A 25,864-nucleotide genomic window follows, 5' to 3' on the forward strand; every position below is an offset into this window, starting at 1 on the left:
AGTTCTCCAGTGCTATATCATTATCAGCACGCTGTTGTTGGACGTGATATCTTTGTTGCAGGGTATCATGACCCCTACTATTCTTATATTACATGTCAGATATCTTTATCTACTCTCGCCATTTGTTACTGAATCACTATCAGCATGCTATTTTTTATCGTTATAGGATTATTATTTATTATAAATAATTATCCTATAACCATGTCTAATAAATTATCTTCGTCTTCGGACTTGCGACACGATCTTGTTTAATTCGTTTTATATTTCTAAGTATAAATATAGTCGATCAGCGAGTTTAATGTCAGGAAAACACTTACGAGTAATTTACAACGTTTATATGACCGTAGATTATCGTAGCACGCTTGCTTTATCGCTCACTAAGCTTTCACATAATCAATGATTACGATAGATCCTTGTCCTTTTTAATACTCTGAAACATTTAGCTCGGTTATCGTGTTGCACGTTTGGATGCACTGTGCATTATTTTATATTCAAGTATCACTGTAACACTAAACACAATTATTGAAAGTTCACGAGATAAACATCTTAAATATAAATTGCACTTCCTTTGAATTAAAATAAATTAGAATTGTAAAAAACGTTGACCACCTTAGTACGAGGTAAAGAGGAAATGAATATTAGAATATAGAAAACATATTCGTCGATCCATACACTTAGCTATACAATGCATGCATGGCATATGGCATGCTACCTGCTGTTACAGGGACAAGGAATGACGCAACTCCCTTCAACTGCTATGGGCTTCCCTCCCCACACTGCACCATTGGTAAGTTCCAGTTTCCATGGAATTAAATATGGTAAAAAAAAAAAGAAGTGAACATATCACTGGTTTGACTTCACATTGCTGTACATAACAAGTATTGTTACTAATTAGTTCCCTGAAAAAAAGTTATGCCATTAGATGATTATTGGATGTTTAAATATGACAAAGTTTTTTTTTAGTAACTGATTGTAGAGGAATAGTTCATAGAATTCTGTAACCATTGTTCTCATCAATGTATATTATATCCTTAATATTTCCCTGCTTTGCATTTATTCATACGTGTGATGCACCTGAGTGTTTGATTTAAACTACTTTCTCTAGCAGAGTTGTATGTTTATAAGTATGTCGTTTGATTATTGCATATGAAATACCCTATTGTATAATAAACTCAATGCTACTTTCATAAATATCTATTGTACACTAGATCCAGATTTGTAAAAATGTAAATACACTACTTTTACTGTTCCGTATATCCACACATGTGTAAAGTGACACAAAACCTACAATACAAAATAGGACAACCCAAATACAAAATACTAAAACACAATGAGCTCCATATATTTTGATTTGATTGAATATAAATGGTCAAATGTTGAAAACATTGTTAACAAAGGGAAAACAATTACTGGAGATAGTTGGACTTGGAGTAGTAAAAATTCCAGAAGTACAGATACAGTGTATCTGACCAGTCGGCTTTCTGGTGTCCCTAGGGAATGCAAGGTGTGCCAATGGGCATGCAGGGCATGCAGGGCATGAGGCCAATGATGAGCACAATGCCTGGTGGTCCTGGTGGCATGATGGTCGCAGGAGGAGCTGCATCAATGATGATGCCCAGCACAAATCCCATGATGGGTGCTAATCTTCAGCAGCAACCGCAGCCACAGCAGCAGCAACAACAATCCCAGGCTGTTCAACAGCCGCAAAATAATCAAGTCCAACTTGATCCATTTGGTGCCCTGTGAAGAGATTAGGTATCTATTTGCTATGCCCTTGTCATGAAGAGAAATGTCAGTGACAAAACTGTGAATTGTGATTGGAATTAAATAGACATTCTGGAAATTAAAAGGTCTCCTGATTTTTTACAGTGATACGTAACAAATTTTATCCACTAATTCATCTAATTGAATTCTTGGATTTTAATCAGTTAGTTTGTAAATAAAATAGAAAAATAAGCCAAATGCATAGACTTGGTGATTTTATTCTAGAGAGTTTTTCTTAAGAAGGAAGAAAGCTATGCATATCAGAGCATATTGTAATGAATTGTATCCGTATATGTTTGTGATTAATATATAATATAGCATGATTATGCGAATCTGTCCAAAGGCAGCTTTGTTTGTAAATGATTAACAGCTGTTGAACAGATTTCATTTTACACAAAATACTTGTATAACGATGCACAGTTCCATCTGAAGTACATACATAATTCCTATCAGGCTCATTTACTAATGGCACTGGTTTCTAGTTAACATTGTCAATCTGCACTCAATCAATGATTCAATAACTTTACTCATAAAATGTAAAAATAAAGACAGCACATCAAAGGATTGCAATTTGATTACTAAACAGATACAGCATTTAGTAGCTTTTGGATAAGTGAAATGGTAATCAGTTAAGAAGGTATGAAGTAGCTTTTAATAGATACAAAAAGATATTGTATTATATAATATCATTCTTTATCAAACTTTATAATATTTATAAAAGACTAACTTAAGAAAACATGATCACCTATCCAAGAATTACCATGTTTAATATTAGTAATGAATTTGAAAGTAATCTTCATATGACCAAAAATGATTTTTTCTTGCAGGAATTCTGATTGGAATCGAGCAAACGAAGCACCAACTTTGTAAATACCGTGTAATATGCCTAGGAAATGTGCCCTGCTTGCTCTTGTTATTCTATGTCATCCGAGAACCGCCCGTCCTCACGAAGAAAAAAAGGAGAAGAAGAACAATATTGAAGTTTATCGTTGGATCGTTCTTCTGGAAACGCGACAGCGCCGACGGGTTCTCATTAATATACATATTATATATATATATATATATATTTCTACTGCTGATTGAGTATAATCGTATATACGGATTTACTCAGTTTACGGCGGTTGCCTTACAGAGATACGCGTAGTCTCAGTGTATACATACGTATATATATAGTCTTGCGAAACGACTAAAAGAAACAAAAGATAAAAAAACGAAAAAAAAAAAAAAATAGAGAGCTTAGAGACAGAGTTATGAAAAATGAAACATGAAAAATGAAAAAAAAAGATTGTACGAGCCGTATTACGTTTAGAATTCCATGAGGTACGTGGATGCAACTATTCCGTATGAGTTGACTGTGATAGTATTGCATCGATATTGTAGTGTTTTCCAGTGATCGAAGGGAGAGCTGGAAGAAAATGAGGGAGAGCCTGAGAGAGCGTGTACATGTATATTTGAGAGCAAGAATGAATGGAAGGTTGAACGAAGAGACGGAGTTATTAATGAAAATGTTTCGGTACAGGAGGTAGGAGGTCCAAAGTAGTTCCATATAAGCTTTATATATACTGGAACGTTTATCGAGTTTAACTGAGAATCATCTTTTCGTATAATATAGAAAGAGCAACTATGTTGGAGTTGGTTTCAAGTCATGTCGATTCTAAACGTACATACACATCGTGGAAAATTATACATAGTTGGCTGATGCATGATGTATCCATAGTAAAAATGTAAAGTACGTACGTATTTTGCGTATACATGTGCACACGCGCGCGCAATTGTGCAGGTGCATACGTACCCGACTATATTTCACAATTCGTGCGAGAAGATATAACGTTAAAAATATAAATATTATCTGAGAAAGAAAAATTATACATATATATATAAATGTATGTGTATGTATATGGCGTAATCCTAATAATGGCGCACCCGTGTCGCTCTGTTTCATTTTTTCGTACTATCTTTACCGGTATATATTTTGATTTCGACTCAGGGCGCTGAAGCAGTTACGACGTATCCTTTATTAAAGTATTAAATACTAAACGATATACATATATATATATATATAGCGTGCGAGAGTGAGATTGTGCGAGTGAAAGAGATATAAAATGGAATGTTAGGTGGTCTCACTAATGTTCTTTATCCGTATACCGTTCCGAACTGTCTTAATTAGGTAATTAAAACGAACTATATATACAAGTTAAGATTATAATACTCATGCGATAAATTATAATGAATGTAACACGCGGATCTACGATTCAGTATGGTACTATTAATATATAGTCAATAATTCCTGTTCTAAGGTCTAATTCGGGATTCATTTCATCCCCTTGGCGCGTGCAGCTACCTCCATGAACAATGTTTGCTATATATTATCGAATACATTATATAGTAATATAAATATCTTTATTCCTGTCTGGAGTTTGCGACACTCGAAGAGGCTGCACGAGATCCTAAGCGGAGAGAAAAAATGCCCTGTAAATTGTACCAACTTCTTTTACTTTATTCCCCGTGGTGTTGCATCTATAAACATTCTTTCTGGCTGATTCGAATGGCGTTGATTAGACGAACACTTGTGTATAGGAACGGAAAGAGAACCTAGAAAAACTGGAAGTGAGACTTGAATGCTTCGCGGTCACTGGAACCTACCTATTTGATACTCATTCAATGAACGCTATGATTTGTGAATTAGCAGCGATTTTCGCTTTATTTGGAGAAATTTCGAACGATGTAAAGCAAGCGCTGGTTTGTAAGATTCTATGAATTTTTACAAAAGTTCGGTAAAACCATTTGATAAAATTGAAAAATATTCTTTAATCAATGAATTTATAAAACTATATTAGCAAATCGAGTAAAACATAGCTGTTTTCAGCACAAGAGGAGTTTCTTGATCAAGATCCCAATATTATGACTGCAGAAGAGAAGGCTGTAAGAAAGGAAGAGCGAATCAATGAGAATGTGAGAAAGTTTAGTTCAAAGCGTTGGATTTTGGGAGGTCAGGAGTGCACAGATGTTTCTTTCACATTGGACCACATGCATAAACCACATTCAAGATCCAAGAGGTACAAATTATACTTGTTAAAGTTTAGTACGACAAATGATTTCTCAAGTAATGAATCTCTTTGTTGAAGCGAGGTTAAGAGGTTCCCAATTCTCTAAACGTGATTATTCAAGGAATTTGTGCACTCCTGATGCGAAGTTTGTGTCTGCGACTTATTTAACTTAGGTGTTCTTGTATAATATGGTTCTCGCAGTTGGCGGAAGTAATGGCCATAGGAGACTAGATCATAAAGTACATGTTCAATTAACGACTACAGATCATGCAAGAAAAAAACTGGTCACCATTAAGTTTAAATGGGTGGTCTCTGTGTTGACATTCTGCGTAACCTTGGAAAATTTTCTTTCGTACAGTAGAACCTCGTTAATCCGAATTTCTTGTATAGAAGAAAACTTATTTCGAATTAGTAGGAACGAGGTTTGAATTAATGAGGTTTTATTTTCGAAGGAGGAACTGGGCCGAAGAAGTTCTTGAACAAAGTACACTGATAGGTAGAAAAGTTTCTTCGATTATATTTTTCTTAACTCTATGTGCAAAAGAAAAAGAGAAAGGAAAATATTTCTACGAAGAAACTTTTGAATCGTAACGAGCGTGAAAGAAAATCTAAATCGAAATAGTTAAAGTGGAACATCCAATGGAGTTAGGGTTAACGAGATCTCACTTCGCACAAAAGATGTGGAAACCATGATAATGCAGAACCTCGTTATTTCGGAATCGTCCAGAGTTGTCCAGATTACTGAGATTGTACTATATCATCAACGAAAAGCGGAGGAGAAAGGAAATTGTAATTCTCTTTAGGCTTGAGAGCAATGGAATAAATGTAAATCGATCTTTTTATACTACATGGTTTAGCTTTCTTTTCTTTTGCTCTGAAGAGGTTTGGTTGTACGATCGTGTAATGCGTTTAGAACAATGTTTTACATTGCAGTACACAAAAAACAAACGTTCGTGTAAACTTACTGGTGATCGAGTGTAACAGGACAATATTACATATACATATATAACACATATTTTATCGAGGATTATAGGGCAGTAGCGATCCACGTAACTCTCCCCTATAAGCTAGCGAAAGGCAAGGCGATTTTCGGAGAGGAACAAAACGAGAAACGAACACTATATCAATATTTTTCATCGATCAGCCATTAACACGTTCAGTGTTATGAAACCCAAGAATGATCTCCTAACTTCCCTGTTCTTACTGCGTTCCAACGTCGTGGAATGAATGTTGAACAACACATCATTAATGATCACTAATTGACTGACAAGGGTCCAGTAGTATTGTGATTTGCAACTGGTAGAGTGGAGTCTGAGTGATACGTAGCTCAAAATGATGCTCGAATGCTATGTAACTTATGTATTGAGTGAAATTATAGTGTCCCCTCTTTTGTTTTGTACCAATAATTACTTAATATTTCAATTATTTTGAGCAACGTAGTAGTAGTCAGCAGAAGCTGTATACTCTATCTTCAGTTTCTAGCTAACGTTAGGTTAAATAGTCGTGGAATCTCTAGTAGACAGTAAGTTGAACTTATTGTCATTTAACTCTATTTCTCATTAATTTTCAAGTGTACAGCCTATTCCTGAATAGAAGTAAATATTTATATCCAGGATTATTGTAAATACAATTAGATACTTAGTTAGATGAATTGTACATATCATTAATTTCTTCTGCGAGAGTCCATTCTATCCGATTGTAAGTTGATGTTAATACAATGTTTAACTTATTTGCCAGTAAATGTACGGGAATGTAAGATTAGTCGAGGGCACTGAACGTGTTAAAGACCGTTCTTGAGGGAAATCCATGTGTAAAGTCGCTAGCCTTTAGCGGAAATATTTTGTTTAACGAGAAAGTAACATGAGAGAGAATGAGAGAGAGAGAGAGAGAACTAAAAGATTGGACGAGCTCGGCCGAATCGATATATCGGTAGCAAACTAGAGAGTCTATAGAAACACGGAGAGAACCCGTTATTTTTTCTGATATCATCTAATGGGAAAAAGGAAACCCTAGTATGCCATATTATACATCTCGTTTTTCCGTTCTATCTTCTGTTAGGACGTCTCTCTTTAACGTAAGTAGTTATAATTCATGCGCGTGAAATTCAAAACGGAAGAAGTACACCGACTATAAAATATATTAGTTGAGATGCTATTATTTACGGTTAATTTGTATTAATTGTCATTGATATCATTATGCGCTACGAATATGTTGTAAACGATTATTATGTAACACATGAATGGCGTTTAATAGAGTATTTATTGAAATTACTAGATGTGTCCATTCTTCTTCGTGAAAAGAGAGATAAACTAACATTTACTTTATCCTAGCAAGCTTTATCTTTTCTTTTCTATAGCTAAATATTTACTGACAATAATATATGAAAGGCGTTTAATGGAATATTTGTTGAAATTAGCGGATGTGAGACCACTTTCCTTCATTGTGAGGAAGAAAGAAAGATTATTATTCGCTTCGTCCATTTGTTGAATGACTAGATTACTTAAAAAATTCTTTTTACAGTTATTCTAGAAATTTCTATACTCTTTGTTATCCAAAGATTACTCTACTCTGTAATTCTCTTCAATAATTACTCTAATCTTCTTCGATTTAGCTTGCTATTTAATTGGTAGAAAAATATCAAATTATTTTTAGTTAATCAACAAAAAAGAAACAGCTTATGGCACAAAAGTACTTTGAGATACTGTTAAGGAGATTAATTTTAAAAAAGAAGAAAGGAAATGCTATTTCATTATGATGATTCATACAGAAAAATACCATGTATCAAGCAGAAAATGATGAAAACTAGGTTTGTAATCGAGACGATCGCGGACGTAATCTTCCTCTTTTGTAACTATCTTTATTGCAGATGGTGGGAGAGAGTGGTGCAGAAACGTATTACAACGATCGCTTGGAAGTTCAGTCAATCTAAACGATACCCACGCGACGATTGTGTCGTAGAAGTTGTCTTGCCAAAAACAATTAGAAAATTTGCTTCGTTGAATTTGTGGTTTGAATATTTGCGAACATGAATGGTATTCAGAGGAACATTGGGTAAGTAATTTTACAATTTTATGTAACGATCACTATATCAACAATTATATCTAAAATTTTACATAGAAATATCTATGATCCTTTTATTATATAACTACATACCTATATAGATATTACAAGATATTTGCTGCACATAATAAAAGATAATAATATAAAAAATGTCTTAAGTAGAACGTTTTGTCAACATGTAATATATTACATAATGTACATGATGCACTGTAAAAAGCTATTATATATATTATATGTTTTATATAAAACATTTTCAAATATCATATTGGTGAAATTCGAATGCAATCCAAGAATGTATGTGAAAACCAAGAATTATATATCAGTATTTAGCTATGAATTAAAGAAATGTCAGAGTTGAAAACCTCTGGTTCCTTTGTTGGAAAAACGTGAAAAATATCGAGAGCTAAGAATGGAAAATTTCAAGAATAGTAATTACCGACTATTATTTTTCTAAACTACATCCCTTTTCCTTTTCTTTTTACTTCTTCTTCAAATTTTGTGTTCCAATAAAATTGTTAAAGTTAAATCATTTGAACAACTTTGTAAGCTGTTGTTACAACTAAATAATTGTTTTCTACAAGTTGTTTATTCGTGGTGATCAAATAATTATTTTCTACAAGTTGCTTATCTTTCTTACAGCAAAATAATTGTTTCGCGAGCTTCCAAACAGTTTTACATTTTCACTGAAGAACTTATCGAGGTCGTATCAATTTTGACAGTATAGTTGCCCGCACAAACGTTTATAAGGATTAGATCATAGATGTTCTCTGTTTCTGCTTGTTCGAGCTGAATAACGTGCTATTGTTCGCATAATTCTATCTGCAGAGGAGAAAGTTGCAAACATTGTTTGAGATCCGATTTCGTTAAGCGCACGATGCCAAGAAAAAGTGAACGACTCCTTCTGGCCCTACGATAAATCCCAGTAACTTTCACGAAAAGTGAAAGCCAATTGTTGTTTGGTAAGAAGCGATCGATCCTGCTGAGATTTGCAGAAAACAGCTCCTTGAACGAAGTTTCCTTTTTTTATTTGTTAGAATATTTACAATCAATTCTCGTTGAGAATTTTCAGTAACTTCATTTGGCCTGATACAATGACATGGTTTATAATAGTTTATATTGTTGATTCTAGTTGGATCTAAAGATTTAATTTGTAGAGTATTTTTTTTTTTAGTCTGCTGATCTGATCCGTCGTGTCAAGTAGTTTGGTGACTAATAGGATTATATAGGGATTATATAGAATAACAGAAATAGTTCACTTTAATTTGTCATGGTCGAATAAGCGAGTTTCCATTCTATGCCGTATAAATTGAACTCCGCAAATATTGACTGTTCGCTGGAAAAATAACTACCATTTGTCATGAAACAAGTTTCAACACATTCCCTGTTTTTTTAGCTGCATATGTATTTGCACGATTTACATAAAATTTGAATCAAAGATAAATTTCTGCAATTTTGCATGTTTACCTTAAAATTTGCAAAGTTCATGAAACAAACCCAACTTTGCACTTATTGCCAATCGAGCGATAGGAGAAAGATTTTATCTAGTTTCACGATTCTTTAAGATCCTCGTATTTCGTTCTCTAGTGTAGTGTAGATTATTAATTTTTGCAATGTTTTTGAATTTTTCTCTTTTCTACGCAGTCAAGGAATGACACTGATTGTCAAGTGTAGAGACCAGATTAGATTAGATTAGATGGGATTAAATTGGATTAGATTAGACTAAATTGGATTAAAAATTGAATATAATTGAAATATAAATGTAGGGCATAAATTTCGCGAGGAAAAATGTTACGTATCGCGTAAGAAAAATTCAAGACCATGTGAAGCAATTTGCAACCTTTTCTAATTCCTCTCTATAATTTAAAATTATATAATTATGTTAATAATAATTATATAATGTATAATTATATTATGATTATATTATATATAATTATATTATGATTATATTATATATTAATTATAATTATAATATGATTATATTATAATGTTATAATATAATATTATAAAAGTCTGCCTTTAATAATTAATATTTAGATATTGTAATATTATATTCTTCTTAATATTAGATATAATATTATATCTAAATATCAATTACTAAATAGAAACAGATTTTTCATTGGTAAAATAAATATTGGTAATTCAAATATAGAATTAAATATAACATTTCACAAGTAAAAAGAAATATACTGTAGTGTATTTTATATTGCATTTTATTATATTATTGAGGCCTATGCCCATAATAATCTTATTACGTATGTGCAATGTGCACGTTTGATATGTTCTATTTCATTATACATCACTGTTTGGTATCGATAGTGGCACAACCTCCAGCCACTTCAAATTTCCTTTTATTGAATACAAGGTCCGCATTAAGCTTCTAATTTTATCGTTTAATGTAATAAGTATTTAGTATTTAGTGCAAGTATTTAGCCTGTATTTAGTATTTTCAATAATGTATACATTAAAATGCCTCTTCTCTAAAATTTTCATTTCTTATTATTATTCCATAAAAATATAAATAACTTATATATAATAATGCGCAATTATGATCGCAGAAATGATATATTGATCACGTGAACAAATTACTTTTTACAGGAATACAAAATTAATGTTCGACTTGCAGATAAAAAATGACAATGTCCATAGGGAAATGCGAAGAAGCCGATAATACGACCTTCAATTATCCGAGTTAATTTTTTGTAAAAAACAAGAAGCCCATTATGTCATTGCAAGTACATACATTTATGCAAATCCCCGACATTTTTAACAAGGTGGATAATCGACGTATAATTCACTACAAGTTGTTTAAAATTGGAAACCAGAGTATTACACGATTGCATAACGATTGGCAATCGGTAACTTATTATCACAATGAAATTTCACTTTTAAAAAGTGTAAATCATTTAATGATTTAATAACTTTTTCCTTGAAGTATTACTGGTATACAAAGTGTGCAATGTGACATAAGTGTTGCTTTGCTAATGATCGGTATATACAGGATATTCCAGTATTGATGGTACAATCATCGAGAAAGCGGTTCCACGCGAGGAAAACAAATGGAAGATAAAGAATAAAATTGTTTTATTACATATGACGCCTCATTTTCGAGAAGATCGAGTCTAAAATTTCGTCAAGTGGAGTTAATCTTGATTAATCTTGAACGAGACAGAAACGAATAACCAATAGCAAGTAACTAGAGTTAAAGTGGGTAAAAAATGCGGAGAAAAACTTTTACATAGAATTTTTCGTTTTTGAAGAAATAAAATTTGAAATTTAGTGGAATACGCGTATATCGGGCTAATTTTCTTGAAAGCGAAGCACTAAATGGAAAAATATTTTTGCAAGTAGAATAATCTCCTGCTGATTGTTAACTTATATCTATATCACCTAAATTTACATACAACAATAAGGTTTTTGAAGTCGGTTTCTTCAACAACGAATTCAAATGTAAAAACTGTATTGAATATTTTAGATATATTTTTTCATGTAGATTCCTCCGTTCCTCGATTGTGCTATCAGTTCTTAGATACTCTGTATATGAGAATGTTAGATTTTGTGGAAAGATAGGGGAATGTTTTTAGAAATTACTAGTAAAATTTGTTAAAAAATAAGAACGTTAGATTTTATGGTAAAATAGAAGAATAATATAGTAATATATACTATTACTACTATACTATTACTAGTGTGTATATTAGTATATACTATGGTGTAGTAGCATACTAGTATATAGCACCATACTATGATATATTAGTATAGTAATATAGTAGTAATAGTGTATAACTATGTACTAGTATATAATAATAGTATATATGATATTAGTATATTATTTCACCTACTAAATATTATAATAAGTGTAATTTAACATATTTTTGCATAATGTATGTATTGCGTAGATCATTGTATCTCTTCTTCAATTTCCAGTCTAACTAACATGTCTGAGGGATTATGATTACATAATGACTATTTTTTCTTCATTTTGAATCGCATTATCGCTTTATCGCCACTTGTGATAGCAGGTACTGTTGCACATATTTGAAGAGCGATGTTATGTGTTATATACTACACGACGTTCACTATAAAATATATGTATTCTTCTATAGCATGCCATTGTTATCAATCAGGGTTCCCTCGCTATTACCGACTATTACATAAGATCATCAGAAATCGTGTTTTGATGACGTGTGGTATTTGCTCGTTGCCCACACTTAGATGCATCTATTGTACGTACAATTTGACTTGTCATCGGACTTAATAAGTGGTAAGAAATTCTAGTTTCACTGTCTTACTCACAAGATTATTTTTACATATGTGTAATCTGAAATTCAACATATTCAACATCATGATGGAAATCATTGTAGATACATTGTAATCTCCTGCATGATCCTATAATTTTAGTAGATTTTAGTACAAAATCATTTAGTAAGATATTCCATACAAGAGTATTTAATACTTGTATTAATATACAAATTATTTGTGCTAAAATCTATGTTAATATAGTTACATACATGTAAGAAATTATAATTAGTGTATCTACTCTGAGTAGAATATTAGAGTATTTACTCTAATTGAAATATTTAATATTATATTAGATTTTAGTACAAATAATTTTTATATGGAAATAAATTTAGTTATTTTATTAAGAAAGATTTATCCAGACAAAATCTCTTTATCTACCAAAAATTGTTCGTCTTTTTCACTAAATAAATTTTTTTGAAATACTTTTATATACATACAGTTCCTGGGTTATCTCATTTCTTGTTTATGTATTTCGAATGAATTTTATAGACATTACGTTAACTAATGTAGTATGTATTATAATATATTCTGTTATTCAAGTAGATATAGGGAAGGTGATTAATTACTATAGTTATTCTAGTTATTATAATTACTGATTATTTAGAATTTCTGATATAGGGGTTCAATGTTATTTTACTGAATACAGAAGCCGATTTTAAGTCCTTTTTAAAAATAGTATTTATTCAAACACAACTCTGTAAGTTACTAAAATAATTCTAACAATAATCTGTTACTGTTTGTAACAGTTTACCTTGCTAATATTGTAATTTCTGTGTTCATTATGATTTCATTACAAATTTCGAGTAATATTTCTTACCTCGCCGAAAGATTAGATTACATTTTATTGTATCCAATTACTAAAATTTTTTAAAATACTATACCTGCTTTTTTACTTATTAGTATACACCTGTAACAATTTATTTATTACACATACTTATTCCTCCAATAGTATGCAAAGATAGAACTTGCAATTTTATTTGCATTAAATGATCAGCTCCATTACAATAATAGAGTGAACTGTTTTATTGCAGTATATAAAGTGAGCCCCCTAATGCTTTATATGATTCAGAACGAGTTTGTCTCATTAATGAGACAGCAGTGTTCGTTTCAAGTTTAAAAGAAATCAGTAGAATAAACTAAACTAAATATGATGCTATGAAAGTATAATAAGCATAATGTAACATAAAATAAAGATCGTGTTAATATCGAGTATGATGCCTATCGTCCTTTTGTTGAAATTAATATTAAATTTTACTATTCTATTGTTCTATTATATTATATCAGAAATAAAATATTTATATATTTATATAATATCATTTATATAATATTATTATAATATTATAAAATATTTGTAATTACATATATATATAATTATTATAAATTTTTATAAATTTGTAAAATTATCTTATATAATTTTTTATTTTTTAATTTATACATTTTATTTATAAATTATAAATAATTATATATATGTGTGTGTATATATATCTCGATTTATTAGTTAATGCAAAAATTATTGTTACAGGGATTCCAGGAAGGTTGTAGAATTCACCATCAATGGGCAAACTTACACAGGTCTGAATCCAATAATTAAAGTCAGTTAAAATCGTTCAAAAGCAGAATAGGACCAATAACTATGTTGATGGTATAACTATTTTCAGTGACAGAAAAGATCCCACCTGGAACATCCTTGAACGTCTTCATCAGAGATTATGCAAAACTACGAGGAACTAAGGCTATGTGTCATGAAGGAGGCTGTGGTGCTTGCATTGTGTCAGTGGAAGTCAAAGGTGAGACAATGTCTGTGAACTCTTGCTTGGTACCAGTTTTGATCTGCAATGGGTAAGTTTCAAATTAATTATATTTCTTAAAATTATTATTCAGATCATATTTTTTATATTGCTCACTTTTTTAGATCTCATTTTAACATTCTTTTTTAATGCAGCTGGGCTATTAAGACGATTGAAGGTTTGGGTAATAAGCAAGAAGGCTATCATACCCTGCAAGCAGCATTAGCAGGCAAAAATGGCTCCCAGTGTGGTTATTGTTCACCTGGAATGATAATGAACATGTATAGGTATTTCTACCTTCTACATTTATATTCATTATGTATATACATACAATAAGAATCGAAATGCTATTTTAATATTGTAGATCATTAATATCAAATAATATGTTAATATAAATTGGACAAATAGGTTTAATTAACTTAATGTTTTCAGTCTACTGCAAAACAAAAATGGAAAAAAATTAACAATGAAACAGATAGAAAATTCTTTTGGAAGCAATATATGTCGTTGTACTGGTTATCGACCAATTCTGGATGCATTCAAGGCATTTGCGAGCGATGCTCCAAAAGAACTTGTTAAAGACATTTATGACATTGAAGTAAGTCAGTGATAATATTAACATTAAGATGTGAGTAGATCTTGAAACATAATTCCGTATTTATTCTCGAGTATTAGATATAACAGATATCTGTTATCTTGCTGATAAAATGTGCACTCCTCAATGTACAGAATTGTTCATATCAATTTAGTATGAAATTTCAGCAGAGGATAATGAATGCATCATTTTTTATCTGATAGATAGATATCCAATTTCGTTTTGTTTTGTAAACAAACAAACAGTAACAAGGTTTTAAAGAGTTTTAGGCGCCTATTAATGGGCAACCCACTGCTCATTCATGGCTTATCAGTAATAGATAGGTTGTATAAATTATATAATTTATATGCTTATATAATTTATATAGTTTATATATTAATTTACATATTATATACAGTCTATTATAGGTATTATTAATGTGTTATAGACTTAATTGAAGAAATGGAATCTAAACAGATATTAAATATCATATTTATATTTTCTGTGTATTTTTGCAAACAAACCAAAAAATTGTTTCATTGCTATTCACCACCAGTTTATACTTCTTTTGATTTAATCTCCTCCAATCTTCCTTGACAAAAAATTGTTGTTATCTAGGAATTGTTCAAAATAAAAGCCTGCAAGAAAACTGGTATGCCGTGTGAAAATGGTTGCAATGGTTGCTACACAATTAGCCAGAATACAGAAGCTAACATTTCCATGAAATTGGATGGTAGTCAATTCCATAAAGTTCTAGCAGTCGATGATTTATTCACAGTATTTCAGAATAATCCAAATGCGAGTTATGTTTTGCATGGTGGTAACACAGCACATGGTAATGATCAATAACCATTATTTTACATGAAAACTACACATGAAGCTATTAAGTGATGAAAGTCAAATAAGAAATTATCATATTTTTCCTGTGTGGTTTCCATATTATATTTATTTGTGCTCTATCTATATTAAAATTCTTTTTTCTTTACAGGTGTATATCGAATGAAGACACCAGATATAAGTATTGATATTAACGACATACCTGATCTACGTAATATAACAAAAACTGACGACGCTTTGATTATTGGAGGAAATATTTCACTTACTGTAGCGATGGAGACTTTTGAGAAATATTCAAAGGAACCAAATTTCGAATACTTGCAACACTTAGCCAAACATATCGATTTAATTGCTAGCGTCCCAGTAAGAAATGTAAGTAAATATAATTAACAGTGTACGATGATCCCAAACCACTGATGACATTTTATGTTGCAGGTTGGATCTGTAGCAGGAAATTTAATGATCAAGCACACGCATCGTGAATTTCCATCAGATTTATTTTTGATATTGGAAACTGCAGGAGCACAAGTGCATATAGGTAACTGAAAAAGTTCAAACAAAATTATTTGAAACATTTATGCATATTTTCTGTATTGATATAAAATTTATTATTTAAATACTGTTTCCTATGAAAAGTGGAAGCTGGTAGCAAAAAAACTAGCATGAATTTATTGAACTTCCTAAACTTGGACATGAAGCACAAAATTATATACAGTATAATGTTGCCAGCTCTTGGCAAGGAATACGAGTATAGATCTTACAAGGTATGCCTTTGTGTATTGATATATTTAGAATAATTAAATTACCTGGAATCATAGATTTCATTGGAAGATTTTATTGGACTGTAGATAATGCCACGAGCACAGAATGCCCATGCTCACGTGAATGCGGGGTTCTTGTTTAAATTAGACGGAGCTGGAAAAGTGCTCGAGAAACCAAACATCATAATTGGTGGAATAAACAAGGATTTTGTAAGTAAAACTACAGGTTTACTTAGTAATGTAGGTTTAAATCAAAATTGATTTTTCCAGCTGCATGCATTAGACACTGAAAACTTCTTGATTGGGAAATCCATTTTAGACAAAAAAGTAATTAAAGATGCTTTGGATAAATTAGACAATGAACTTCATCCTGATCATATCCTACCTGATTATTCTCCAAAATTTAGAAAAACACTTGCGGAAGGTCTTTTCTTTAAGGTATATTTCTGGATGAAAACTATTAAAATTTTGAGTAATTGAATCTTTATGTCTGATCAGAGATGCAACATTTTTTGTAGTATATTTTAAGTATTAAGCCTGAGAATGTGGATCCAAAAGCGCGCAGTGGTGGAACTCTTTTGGAGCGTGGTTTATCTTCAGGCAAACAGGACTTTGATACTAATAAGAATTTATGGCCTTTGAATCAGCCTTTGCCAAAATTGGAATCCATACATCAAGCATCTGGAGAAGCTCAATACTCAAATGATATTCCACCATTGTCAGATGAAGTTTTCTGTGCTTTTGTTCTTACCACAGTAGGGGCTGGGAAACTGGATAAAATAGATGCTTCTGAAGCATTGGTATTATTTTCACGATTAATCTAATTGATCTAAAATATTTTAAAAAATCGTCAATTTCAAATCTTATTGCTTATTTTATTTATTACTTAATTTTATAACATAAATCCAAATATGTTCTTCCAGAAAATGAAAGGAGTAATTGCTTTTTATACCGCCAAAGATATTCCTGGGAAAAATGTATTCATACCAGGAAGTGCTCAAGAAATAATGTTGAATTACGATGAAGTAGTAAGTTGATTCATGAACAAGTATGTTATGAATACACTGTAAATATTTATGCAAACTCATATCTTTGTAAATAGAACTAAAAAAGCTAGGATTTATATAAACATTTTTTTCATCTACTAAGTATCATAACACATATTGTACCTTGAATGTTTTATACATATATTATGTACATTCTATGTATCTTTTCTCTTTTAAATTTGCCATAAATGCATAAAAATCCGCAAGCTATAAATGTCTAAAATTTCTAACATGTTCTTATTTGTCGTTGTATCTTAAGCTGTTTGCGGATAAAAATATCGATTATGCTGGGCAGCCAGTTGGAGTGATCGCTGCGATAAGTTACGCGATTGCGAATGAAGCAGCACAGAAGGTACACATTTCCTACGTTGGCTTTACGCCTGAAAAACTATTGTTAACAATTGAAGATGTGCTTGCATCTAAAGACCAATCCAGACTACTTCAATCAGCTAACGTTGAAGCGACGAACAAAGGTGTGTACACAAAACTGTACTGGTGTTACTTATAGACATTTTTACACAAGTGATTATCGTTATTTTTGATTAAATATCATAGGAAATGATGTGAAGCATGTGGTAAAAGGAGAATTTAGATGTGGAGGGCAGTATCATTATACTATGGAGACTCAAACTTGTGTCTGTGTGCCAGTAGAAGATGGTATGGACATTTATCCAGCGTCTCAGTGGATGGATCTGATACAAGTAGCCGTAGCCGAGCTTCTCAATATAAAAAATAATAGGTAAGATATACAAAATATTGATTACAAACAGATAATATTTAAAACATTATTAATTAATTAAATAAATCTTATTAAATAAATATTAAAAATTAAATAATATATAATGTTTTATATTTTAATGTAATATTTAATATTTATTTAATAATATTTATTTAATTGACTAATAATGTTTTAGATATCATATATATATATATATAATATATTAATATTAATATTTAATACTACGTTTCCTTAATTATTAATTACAGTATTAATATAAAGGTGAGAAGATTAGGAGGTGGCTATGGTGCAAAGATAAGCCGTGCCACTCATGTTGCTTGTGCTTGTGCCTTAGTATGCTACAAATTAAATCGACCAGCTAGATTTGTTATGTCAATAGAATCTAATATGCAAGCTATGGGAAAGCGTTATGATACTCGTCAGGAGTATGAAGTTGGTGTAGATGATGATGGCCGCATTCAATATTTAAATGCAAATTACTGGAGCAATGCTGGTTGCAATTTCAATGAATTCCATGCACCTTTAGTTGCACATCATATCAATAGGTGAATATACTTGAACATATATTATAATAAACAGTCTAAAATAGTTGATTCTTATTTAGTTGTTATGACTACTCAACCTGGACCCACAAAGGCTTTGAGGTTAAGACTGACCTGCCTTCCAACACTTACTGTCGAGCCCCAGGTATTTCAAATTATTATGAATAATAACTTGTAACATAGCAAAAATGATACTAGCCTCCCTAAAATTAAATTTTCTAATTGACAGGTTCGACAGAAGCTGTAGCTATGATAGAAAACATAATGGAGCACATAGCAAAGACTATTGGGAAAGACCCATTGATGGTTAGGTATGCAAATATGCATGAGGACCATAAAGGTCCATTGCAGTCTATGATAAATGACCTATGTCAAAACGCGGATTACGAGACGAGAAAGAGAGCTGTAGATTCTTTCAACAATGTAAGGGAGTTCGATTATCCACCATGATTTTAATATACATAATATGAAATATTAATTAATTAAATAATTTTATAACTTTTGTAGGAAAATCGATGGAAGAAAAAAGGAATATCTTTGATACCCTTAATGTATCCTTTACAAATATGGGGACAATTCCATGCACTTGTATCAATTTATGCTAGGGATGGAACAGTTTCAGTTACTCATGGAGGAATTGAATGTGGTCAGGGAGTTCATACCAAGGTGCCAAAAAATATACATATAATAAAATATCTTAATAGTGTACATATATTATAATAAATTATTGGTAGTAATACACAAATTACTTAATTAATATAAATTAACTATTATTAGTAATACATTTATTACAATAACAGTTTTATTACTTACATACTTTTTTTCACTACAGGTAGCTCAAGTAGCAGCACATACTTTGGGTATCGATTTATCATTAGTTACTGTAAAACCAAGCAACAATCTAACATCTCCAAACAACCTTGTTACTGGCGGTAGCATTACTAGCGAGACTTGCTCATATGTAAGACTTATTTTCATTTATTAATACATTATACAAAAAAGATTACATATATAGTGTATCAGAGGAGTAATGAGTAGATTGCATATGCTCATGCATTTTTGGGAAATTCGAGAATGCAAAAATCTACAAAATGTAGCAAAGACAGTGTAAACAATGTGCAAAATATTTCTACAAAAATGTATGTATAAAATATTCAGAGTGTTTATTATAATACTCTTTAAATGGAACAAATTTCTTTAGTTATATTCATAAAAATATGAAAATGCATAAATATTCGCAATTTAGTAATAAGACTGATTTTATTTCTCAATAATTGGTAATATTACTAAAACCTAATTTCTCGAGGATTCTATTTTCGAAATACCAAAATCCATTTATATTTGAGCTACATACAAATATTTTTAGAGGTCCCATTATTTTCCTGACATCTTGTATTTCGGAATACCTATGTATATGTGTATTTTAACAATTTTAGGCAACCATGATGGCTTGCAAAGAACTGGTAAAAAGACTTGAACCTATAAAAAACGAGCTGAAAGACCCCTCATGGCAAAAATTAGTAATGACAGCATATACGAAAGATATCGACTTGTGCGCCCGATATATGTGTGTGCTTCCAATAGTTAAATAGCTATAGAAATATTAATCTAGTCTTCCAAATATTTACGAAACATATTTTATAGGTTTACTGCAAAAGATGATATAAAATCTTATCCGATATACGCGGCAAGTATTGCGGAAATTGAACTGGATTTATTGACTGGACAGCACGTATTACACAGAGTGGATATAATTGAAGATGTTGGGAGAAGTATGAATCCAGAATTAGACTTAGGACAAGTGGAAGGCGGCTTTATGATGGGTCTCGGTTATTGGACCTCCGAGGATCTAGTTTATGATCCCAAAACTGGTCAGCTGACGAATTATAGAACCTGGGTATGTTGTTAAATTTGTTTAACCTAATATATGGAGGGCTGAGAATTATAGTTGTATAAATCAGTCCATTATTAGATTTTATAAAATAGTGTATACTGTTTATTACTATAAAAAGTATAATAATATAAAAGGCAGAGAATAAAATTCTAACTTAATTAATTATGGAATGAAAGATATGATACTTTTAAAAGTTGAGGTACATAATTGGATATAAATTTTCAGAATCTTAATTTACACCAAATTGGTTTTACCAGTCTGCTATATTACGCGTAAGAAGAATTCTTAAAAAATAAAAACTAAATTTTGTTTGCAGAATTATAAGCCACCCGGCGCGAAAGACATCCCTATCGATTTACGAGTTTATTTCCGTAGAAATAATCCTAATTCGTTAAGCGTTCTTCGTTCAAAAGGTAAAACAACAAACTGAAGCAAATGGTTAATAACTCTATGTCCGAGATGTTAAACTTGGTATTTATTAAATTTTATAGCTACTGGTGAACCACCATTATGTACAAGTTATAGCGTACTTATTGCAATTCAAAATGCGCTTAAGTCAGCAAGAGAAGATGCTGGGAACAAAGATCCTTGGAACAGATTAGGTAATGAAAAATTATTCAAAAGTATATTCTTTTGTTATTTTGTGTGTGCGTGTATGTTAATATAGCTTCACGTAGTTTTATATAATATAATCTAATCGTATTCTTTTTTTCACAGATGGTCCTGTTACTACCGAGAAAATTCTATTGAATAGCTTAACCAGCAAAGAGCAAATGATATTTTGAGATAAAAATTTATTTTTGAATAAAAGACATACTTTTGTTATTCCTAATCCACTTTTAATAATCATATATCATTACATACAGTTATTTAAAATAAAGAAATGTAAAAATATAAATTATTATTTTTATCTTACAGCACTTGATATGTAACAATAATATAATAATAATATTAGACAATAAATATATGTTTCTAAAATTGATATATCAATTTTAGAAATCTGTACATATTTAAATTTCCACGTTAAAATGTGCAAAAATTTGCAAGAAATTACCCATAAACCACTATCCTATCGCACAGTTATGTATGTAAATGTGTTATTCATGGAGGACTTGTAGAAAAATAAATAGGACGAAGTAGTTTATTAAAAAAGAATGTTATAAACAAGCGTTATATATAGTTAAAAATATAGCAATTTTATCAATAAATTAATATTATGTAGCATATATAACATTATCATAACAATTAAAATAAAAAAAAATTTGGTACCATAGTTCATACGACCCTGTTACTAACTGCGCAATAGCAGACTTTTCAATCACTGCGCAGCCTAGCAGGCTTTAGCTTCAGTTTACGCGCGGTAGTCCAGAAGTGATTGTTGTTATTTGCTTCTGCGTTTTCTTGTCGAAAAATTTCTGCAGTTTTCGATAAATAAACTGGTGTGAAGTGACGACATTTGTTCCTGTCGTGTGGAAATACTGGAAGACGTTACGGAAACATCGGCAGAGTGCATGTTGTGGCCATGGAAAGAGCCCTGGAACGTCATCGGTGAGTGACGCTATCACTGACTATGTTGTTTCCATATAATTTGAATAATCACGTTTTCACAAATAATAAATTTAATTGTCATTAATAGACATGACCTCTTGTAATATTGAATTTTTCTAAACTATTTGCATAGATTTTAGATTAATTCTAAGTTGTGATTGTTTTTACTGACATCTTGAATCTTAACCTTATTTGTATTCGTTCAAAATGGTGCATGCTCTGACATGTTATCCCGCGCGGCTTTTTTGGCGGTTAAAGGAGTATCGCGAATTTCAAACTTAAATTTCTTAAGAATCAAACTTCAACAAATTAATCAGAGTAATTTTTGACTTGAGCAAAATCTTTTATGTATACTACCGTGCATAGGTACTTATACACTTGATGTAATCCAATCAAAACATTGATATTTTTATTATATTTTCATTTATTAGTAGAAAAATGTTTCTCTATTGTTAATTCTTCTTGCCATAGCCAAAAGAACCATAGTTAGGATTAAATGCTTTACTAAATTGAAACTAAGACAAGGGATATATCTGCATCAATCAACTTTTTTATTTATCCCTAATAAATAGTTGATACTATATAAAATATATAGAAACTTTTAAAATATGATTGGGAAAATATATTCCAATTCTAAGATCTCACCTTGAACTGATACACTTAAAATCATTTAACTTGAATGTTTTCATAGAAGCAATTTTCATTCACTTTCAATTATTGCTCTTTTATTTACACTAATTAATATCAATTATTGTTTTTATTAATATCTACTAACTAGTTTATACAGGCTATATATATATGATTGCTTGAAATGAGATCGGAAATGAAACTTTAATTACAGAGCTTCATTTGAAGTACATTTAATATATTTGCAATAATTTGGAAGTGTTCAAATACTTGTATACGGTAGTGTATATATAAACTAGAGACTAGATATTTGAAAGTGTTAGTGAATTCTTCCGAAATGTTTTTACGCGATGTATACGTATGAAAGTCATATATTATTACAAGATTATCTTTTTAATATAAATTTTTACAAATATTAATTTTTGTATAAATATCCTTGCTTTTTTTTTTATTTTGAAACAAATTTATAAAAGGTTAGTTTGCTGGCAGTATTGAATTCTTTTTATCAAGAATAACGTATTTTATGTCCTTTACAATTATCCTTGTAAAATCGAATGTAGTTCTGATTCGTGAAGTCATAAATGCGTAATTATGAATACTACTTATATAATATGTTAATATAACCGGAAGGCACAATTAAGTCCTGCATTCAGGAATACATGTATAGATTCTGAATGTAATTATACAAATTAACCGGTTCCTCTATGTTTATAAACTCACATGGTCATGAAAGTTAATATTTTAAAATCGGTCTGATGGTAAAGAAGGAATCGCGAGTAAATGAACTGTCGGAAAATTTGAATTATGTATTTTTGTTTTCCAAATTAGTCTATAAATATGTATGAAGTACTTTTCTTTGATCTCTATAGGTATATTTCTTCTAATTTGTACTTCTACTTAAATTCTGTACTTTCTTCTTTACTATTTTCCTTTTGCTGTAACTAACTTTAGTTATTTACTTAATAATCTTTTCCTTAACAAATAGAAGACATTGAAATTTTGACTGAATTTCACTTTGAGGCACATTGAATTCCCAATATTTAATAACACACGATGGGTTAGGTTTAATTAATATCGTTAATGATATAAACTGGCCAACAAAAAAATACTGGATGCGTAAAAATGGTCGGTATCGCGACTAGTGACTTTATCCACCTCATTTTATATAGCAACGTTTATGTGCAATATATGTATGTATATACAGAAACTTTATATACGCATAAATTTTCAAATAATAATCCCTGTGCCTTAAAACTAGTATTTTTGAATAGTTAAAAACTATCATAATATGTTGTAAAGAAAGTTACAATTTCGGTGTGTCCCAAAATAAATTTCAATTTAAATTTTTATAATTATCAAACTGAGGAAAGTTGACGCAATTACATTAATACGTATAGCTGTTCGTCGTACTGTTAATGATCGAGAAACCACATCATTTGTAAGGTTTCTTTTCCCTTAACAGGTCAGACTATTTATGTATTCGTTTTTTTGCATTTTATTCTCTGTGTATTCAATTATTTTTAAGCACCTGTTCATCACGCATGTCGTATTGGATCCGAGGGTTATGCGGCTTCGGCAAAGTGATTTCCCTCTATGTCTTTTTCCGATCAAAAATCTTATCGTATGTGGGGCGTCTGATAAATAGAACTTTTATGCATTCATGGAAAATTTGAAAGTGCATAATTATACATAATGCTAATTTTTATCCACACTATGGTACTTGTTACAATATTTAATAGAAAGAACAATTAAAGAATATTGTTTTTTCTATTAAATAATTATAAATTGGTTCCTTAATTATATTCATAGAAATGTGAATTTGTATAAAAATTTACGATCTGCTGATAATTGATAATGTGAACTGACTGGCAGAATAGTTTTTATAATATTTAGTAAATGAAACAAAGAAGAATGATCAAAAAGTGACGTACCCCTTCAGGTACTTGAAATTCTAATGAAACATCATTCTAGAAGTCCTAAGATACAAAAATCGTCATTTATGGCAAATTCGATGAGAAAGTTGTGAAAATTGTAGATCAAGTTCACCGTAGCCCGCAATATATTCAATACATTCCATCTCGTTTTAGAAGTAAGTTATTATACAACTAGAAACACATTTCATGGAATATTTGCATTGTAATATCTTCATTTGTTGTGTTTTGTCGTTATTAATTAACAACTTGAGCAAAATATGTGTTTTTACATACTATATAAATATCGACTTTCCTTTAAGTGTTTAAACATTAAAATAGCGTTTGAATTTTTACATTTCATGCATTTAGTTGAAGTTATTGAAATTAGAATACGTTTGTGATACTTTAGGACGTGATACCGTATTATAATTTTAAGTGCCTGAAGGGATACAAATTTATTACTGTTTGATTACTCTCCTTCAGTTTAATTATCAACTGATATAGATGCACGTACACCACAGTTCAGATTCCTTTCACTAGGTGGCAATACGTACGTACTTATATAAATTGTTGTGACAGAATCTCCGCGCACTTTTACCTTTGGTGAGACCTGGTATTAAGTAGGTTATGTCATGGCAGATGGAGAGCTCGTGACTTTTTGATTATCATTGATTACATAGACAAAGAGGGAGAGAAAAATATATAGAAACTATTTGATTATGTCTGGTATAAAAAAGCTGACGCTTTTCCTGTTTAGTGAAAACGAACGTATCCCCAATTGTGGGTCTCAGTCGTTTGACGTCAGTCTCGTTACTCATCGTCGGTGATAAAGTAAAATTAATTGTATTAATTCCCCGCAATAAAATTAATCCCACCATAACCGTACACGCGTCGAAATTAGTGGTAGCACAATTTTGATGTATACGTTTTAACGACACGGGTGACGTCAAAGTACATCATTTCGATAGAAACCTGTTTGAACTGGAATTATGCGATAGCGTATCACCATTTTTATAGAATGCTTAGTTATAAACATTTTTTAGGCTCGTTCTTCGTGTTTAACGTTCTGAAATATTCTAGAAAAGCGGAATATCGTTTTCCATTTACGTAACGTATATTAGTAGAAGGAACTCATATTGTTCATTTAGGTTATTTCTCATCTGTATTCAGAAATTATGGAATTTTTCATATGAACATCCTGTTAAGGTCTGTTTCTTACATTTAATCTTAAAATTATTTTATATTATTATTCAAACAGAAGATAATAACTTCATTTTTAATTTACATAACAGATATTAATAAATGAGGATTATATTGATCATTTTTGTTATTTTTCATTTACATTCAGAAATTGTAGCATTTTTCATGTAAACATCTTTTTAACTTGGTTTCTTACATTCAATCTTAAAAATATTTTACTATTTCATTT

General features: G+C 30.7%; 3 protein-coding genes across 26 annotated transcripts in view; all 3 read left to right on the forward strand.

The window, feature by feature from the left end:
• The window catches only part of LOC100645783 (phosphatidylinositol-binding clathrin assembly protein LAP), a 32,473-nt gene extending 25,392 nt beyond the window's left edge, over positions 1–7,081 (forward strand). For 20 of the 23 annotated variants that reach the window (XM_048413070.1, XM_020868142.2, XM_012319647.3 and 17 more), the window contains 3 exons: positions 725–787; positions 1,495–1,755; positions 2,592–7,081. In XM_048413070.1, the coding sequence (XP_048269027.1) occupies positions 725–787; positions 1,495–1,746 (315 nt within the window). In that variant the 3' untranslated portion in view covers positions 1,747–1,755; positions 2,592–7,081. The remainder of the gene's footprint in view (positions 1–724; positions 788–1,494; positions 1,756–2,591) is intronic. The other 3 variants (XM_048413078.1, XM_048413077.1, XM_048413079.1) reach the window with 3 other exon arrangements.
• A 625-nt stretch (positions 7,082–7,706) lies between these two features.
• LOC100645396 (xanthine dehydrogenase/oxidase) lies at positions 7,707–21,245 on the forward strand. Of its 2 annotated transcripts, none has more exons than XM_012319645.3 (25): positions 7,707–7,862; positions 13,690–13,739; positions 13,826–14,006; positions 14,110–14,241; positions 14,387–14,552; positions 15,147–15,363; positions 15,517–15,737; positions 15,801–15,903; positions 16,002–16,129; positions 16,214–16,336; positions 16,397–16,564; positions 16,645–16,926; positions 17,050–17,154; positions 17,432–17,645; positions 17,728–17,911; positions 18,160–18,456; positions 18,516–18,598; positions 18,683–18,876; positions 18,961–19,119; positions 19,286–19,414; positions 19,890–20,020; positions 20,098–20,350; positions 20,664–20,760; positions 20,839–20,949; positions 21,065–21,245. In XM_012319645.3, the coding sequence occupies exons 1-25, from the start codon at positions 7,837–7,839 to the stop codon at positions 21,130–21,132; spliced, it is 3,822 nt and encodes a 1,273-aa protein (XP_012175035.1). In that variant the 5' UTR covers positions 7,707–7,836; the 3' UTR covers positions 21,133–21,245. The 2 variants fall into 2 exon arrangements, with proteins under 2 accessions (XP_012175035.1, XP_012175036.1); XM_012319646.3 differs by lacking the exon at positions 7,707–7,862 and adding an exon at positions 12,030–12,129.
• A 451-nt stretch (positions 21,246–21,696) lies between these two features.
• Positions 21,697–25,864, forward strand: part of LOC100645179 (plasma membrane calcium-transporting ATPase 3) — an 88,999-nt gene continuing 84,831 nt past the window's right edge. The window contains exon 1 of the mRNA XM_048413052.1: positions 21,697–21,895. The gene's annotated coding sequence lies outside the window, so the exon portion shown is untranslated. The remainder of the gene's footprint in view (positions 21,896–25,864) is intronic.

Source organism: Bombus terrestris, chromosome 16 (assembly GCF_910591885.1).
Source record: "Bombus terrestris chromosome 16, iyBomTerr1.2, whole genome shotgun sequence".
NCBI classification, from domain to species: Eukaryota; Metazoa; Arthropoda; class Insecta; order Hymenoptera; family Apidae; genus Bombus; species Bombus terrestris.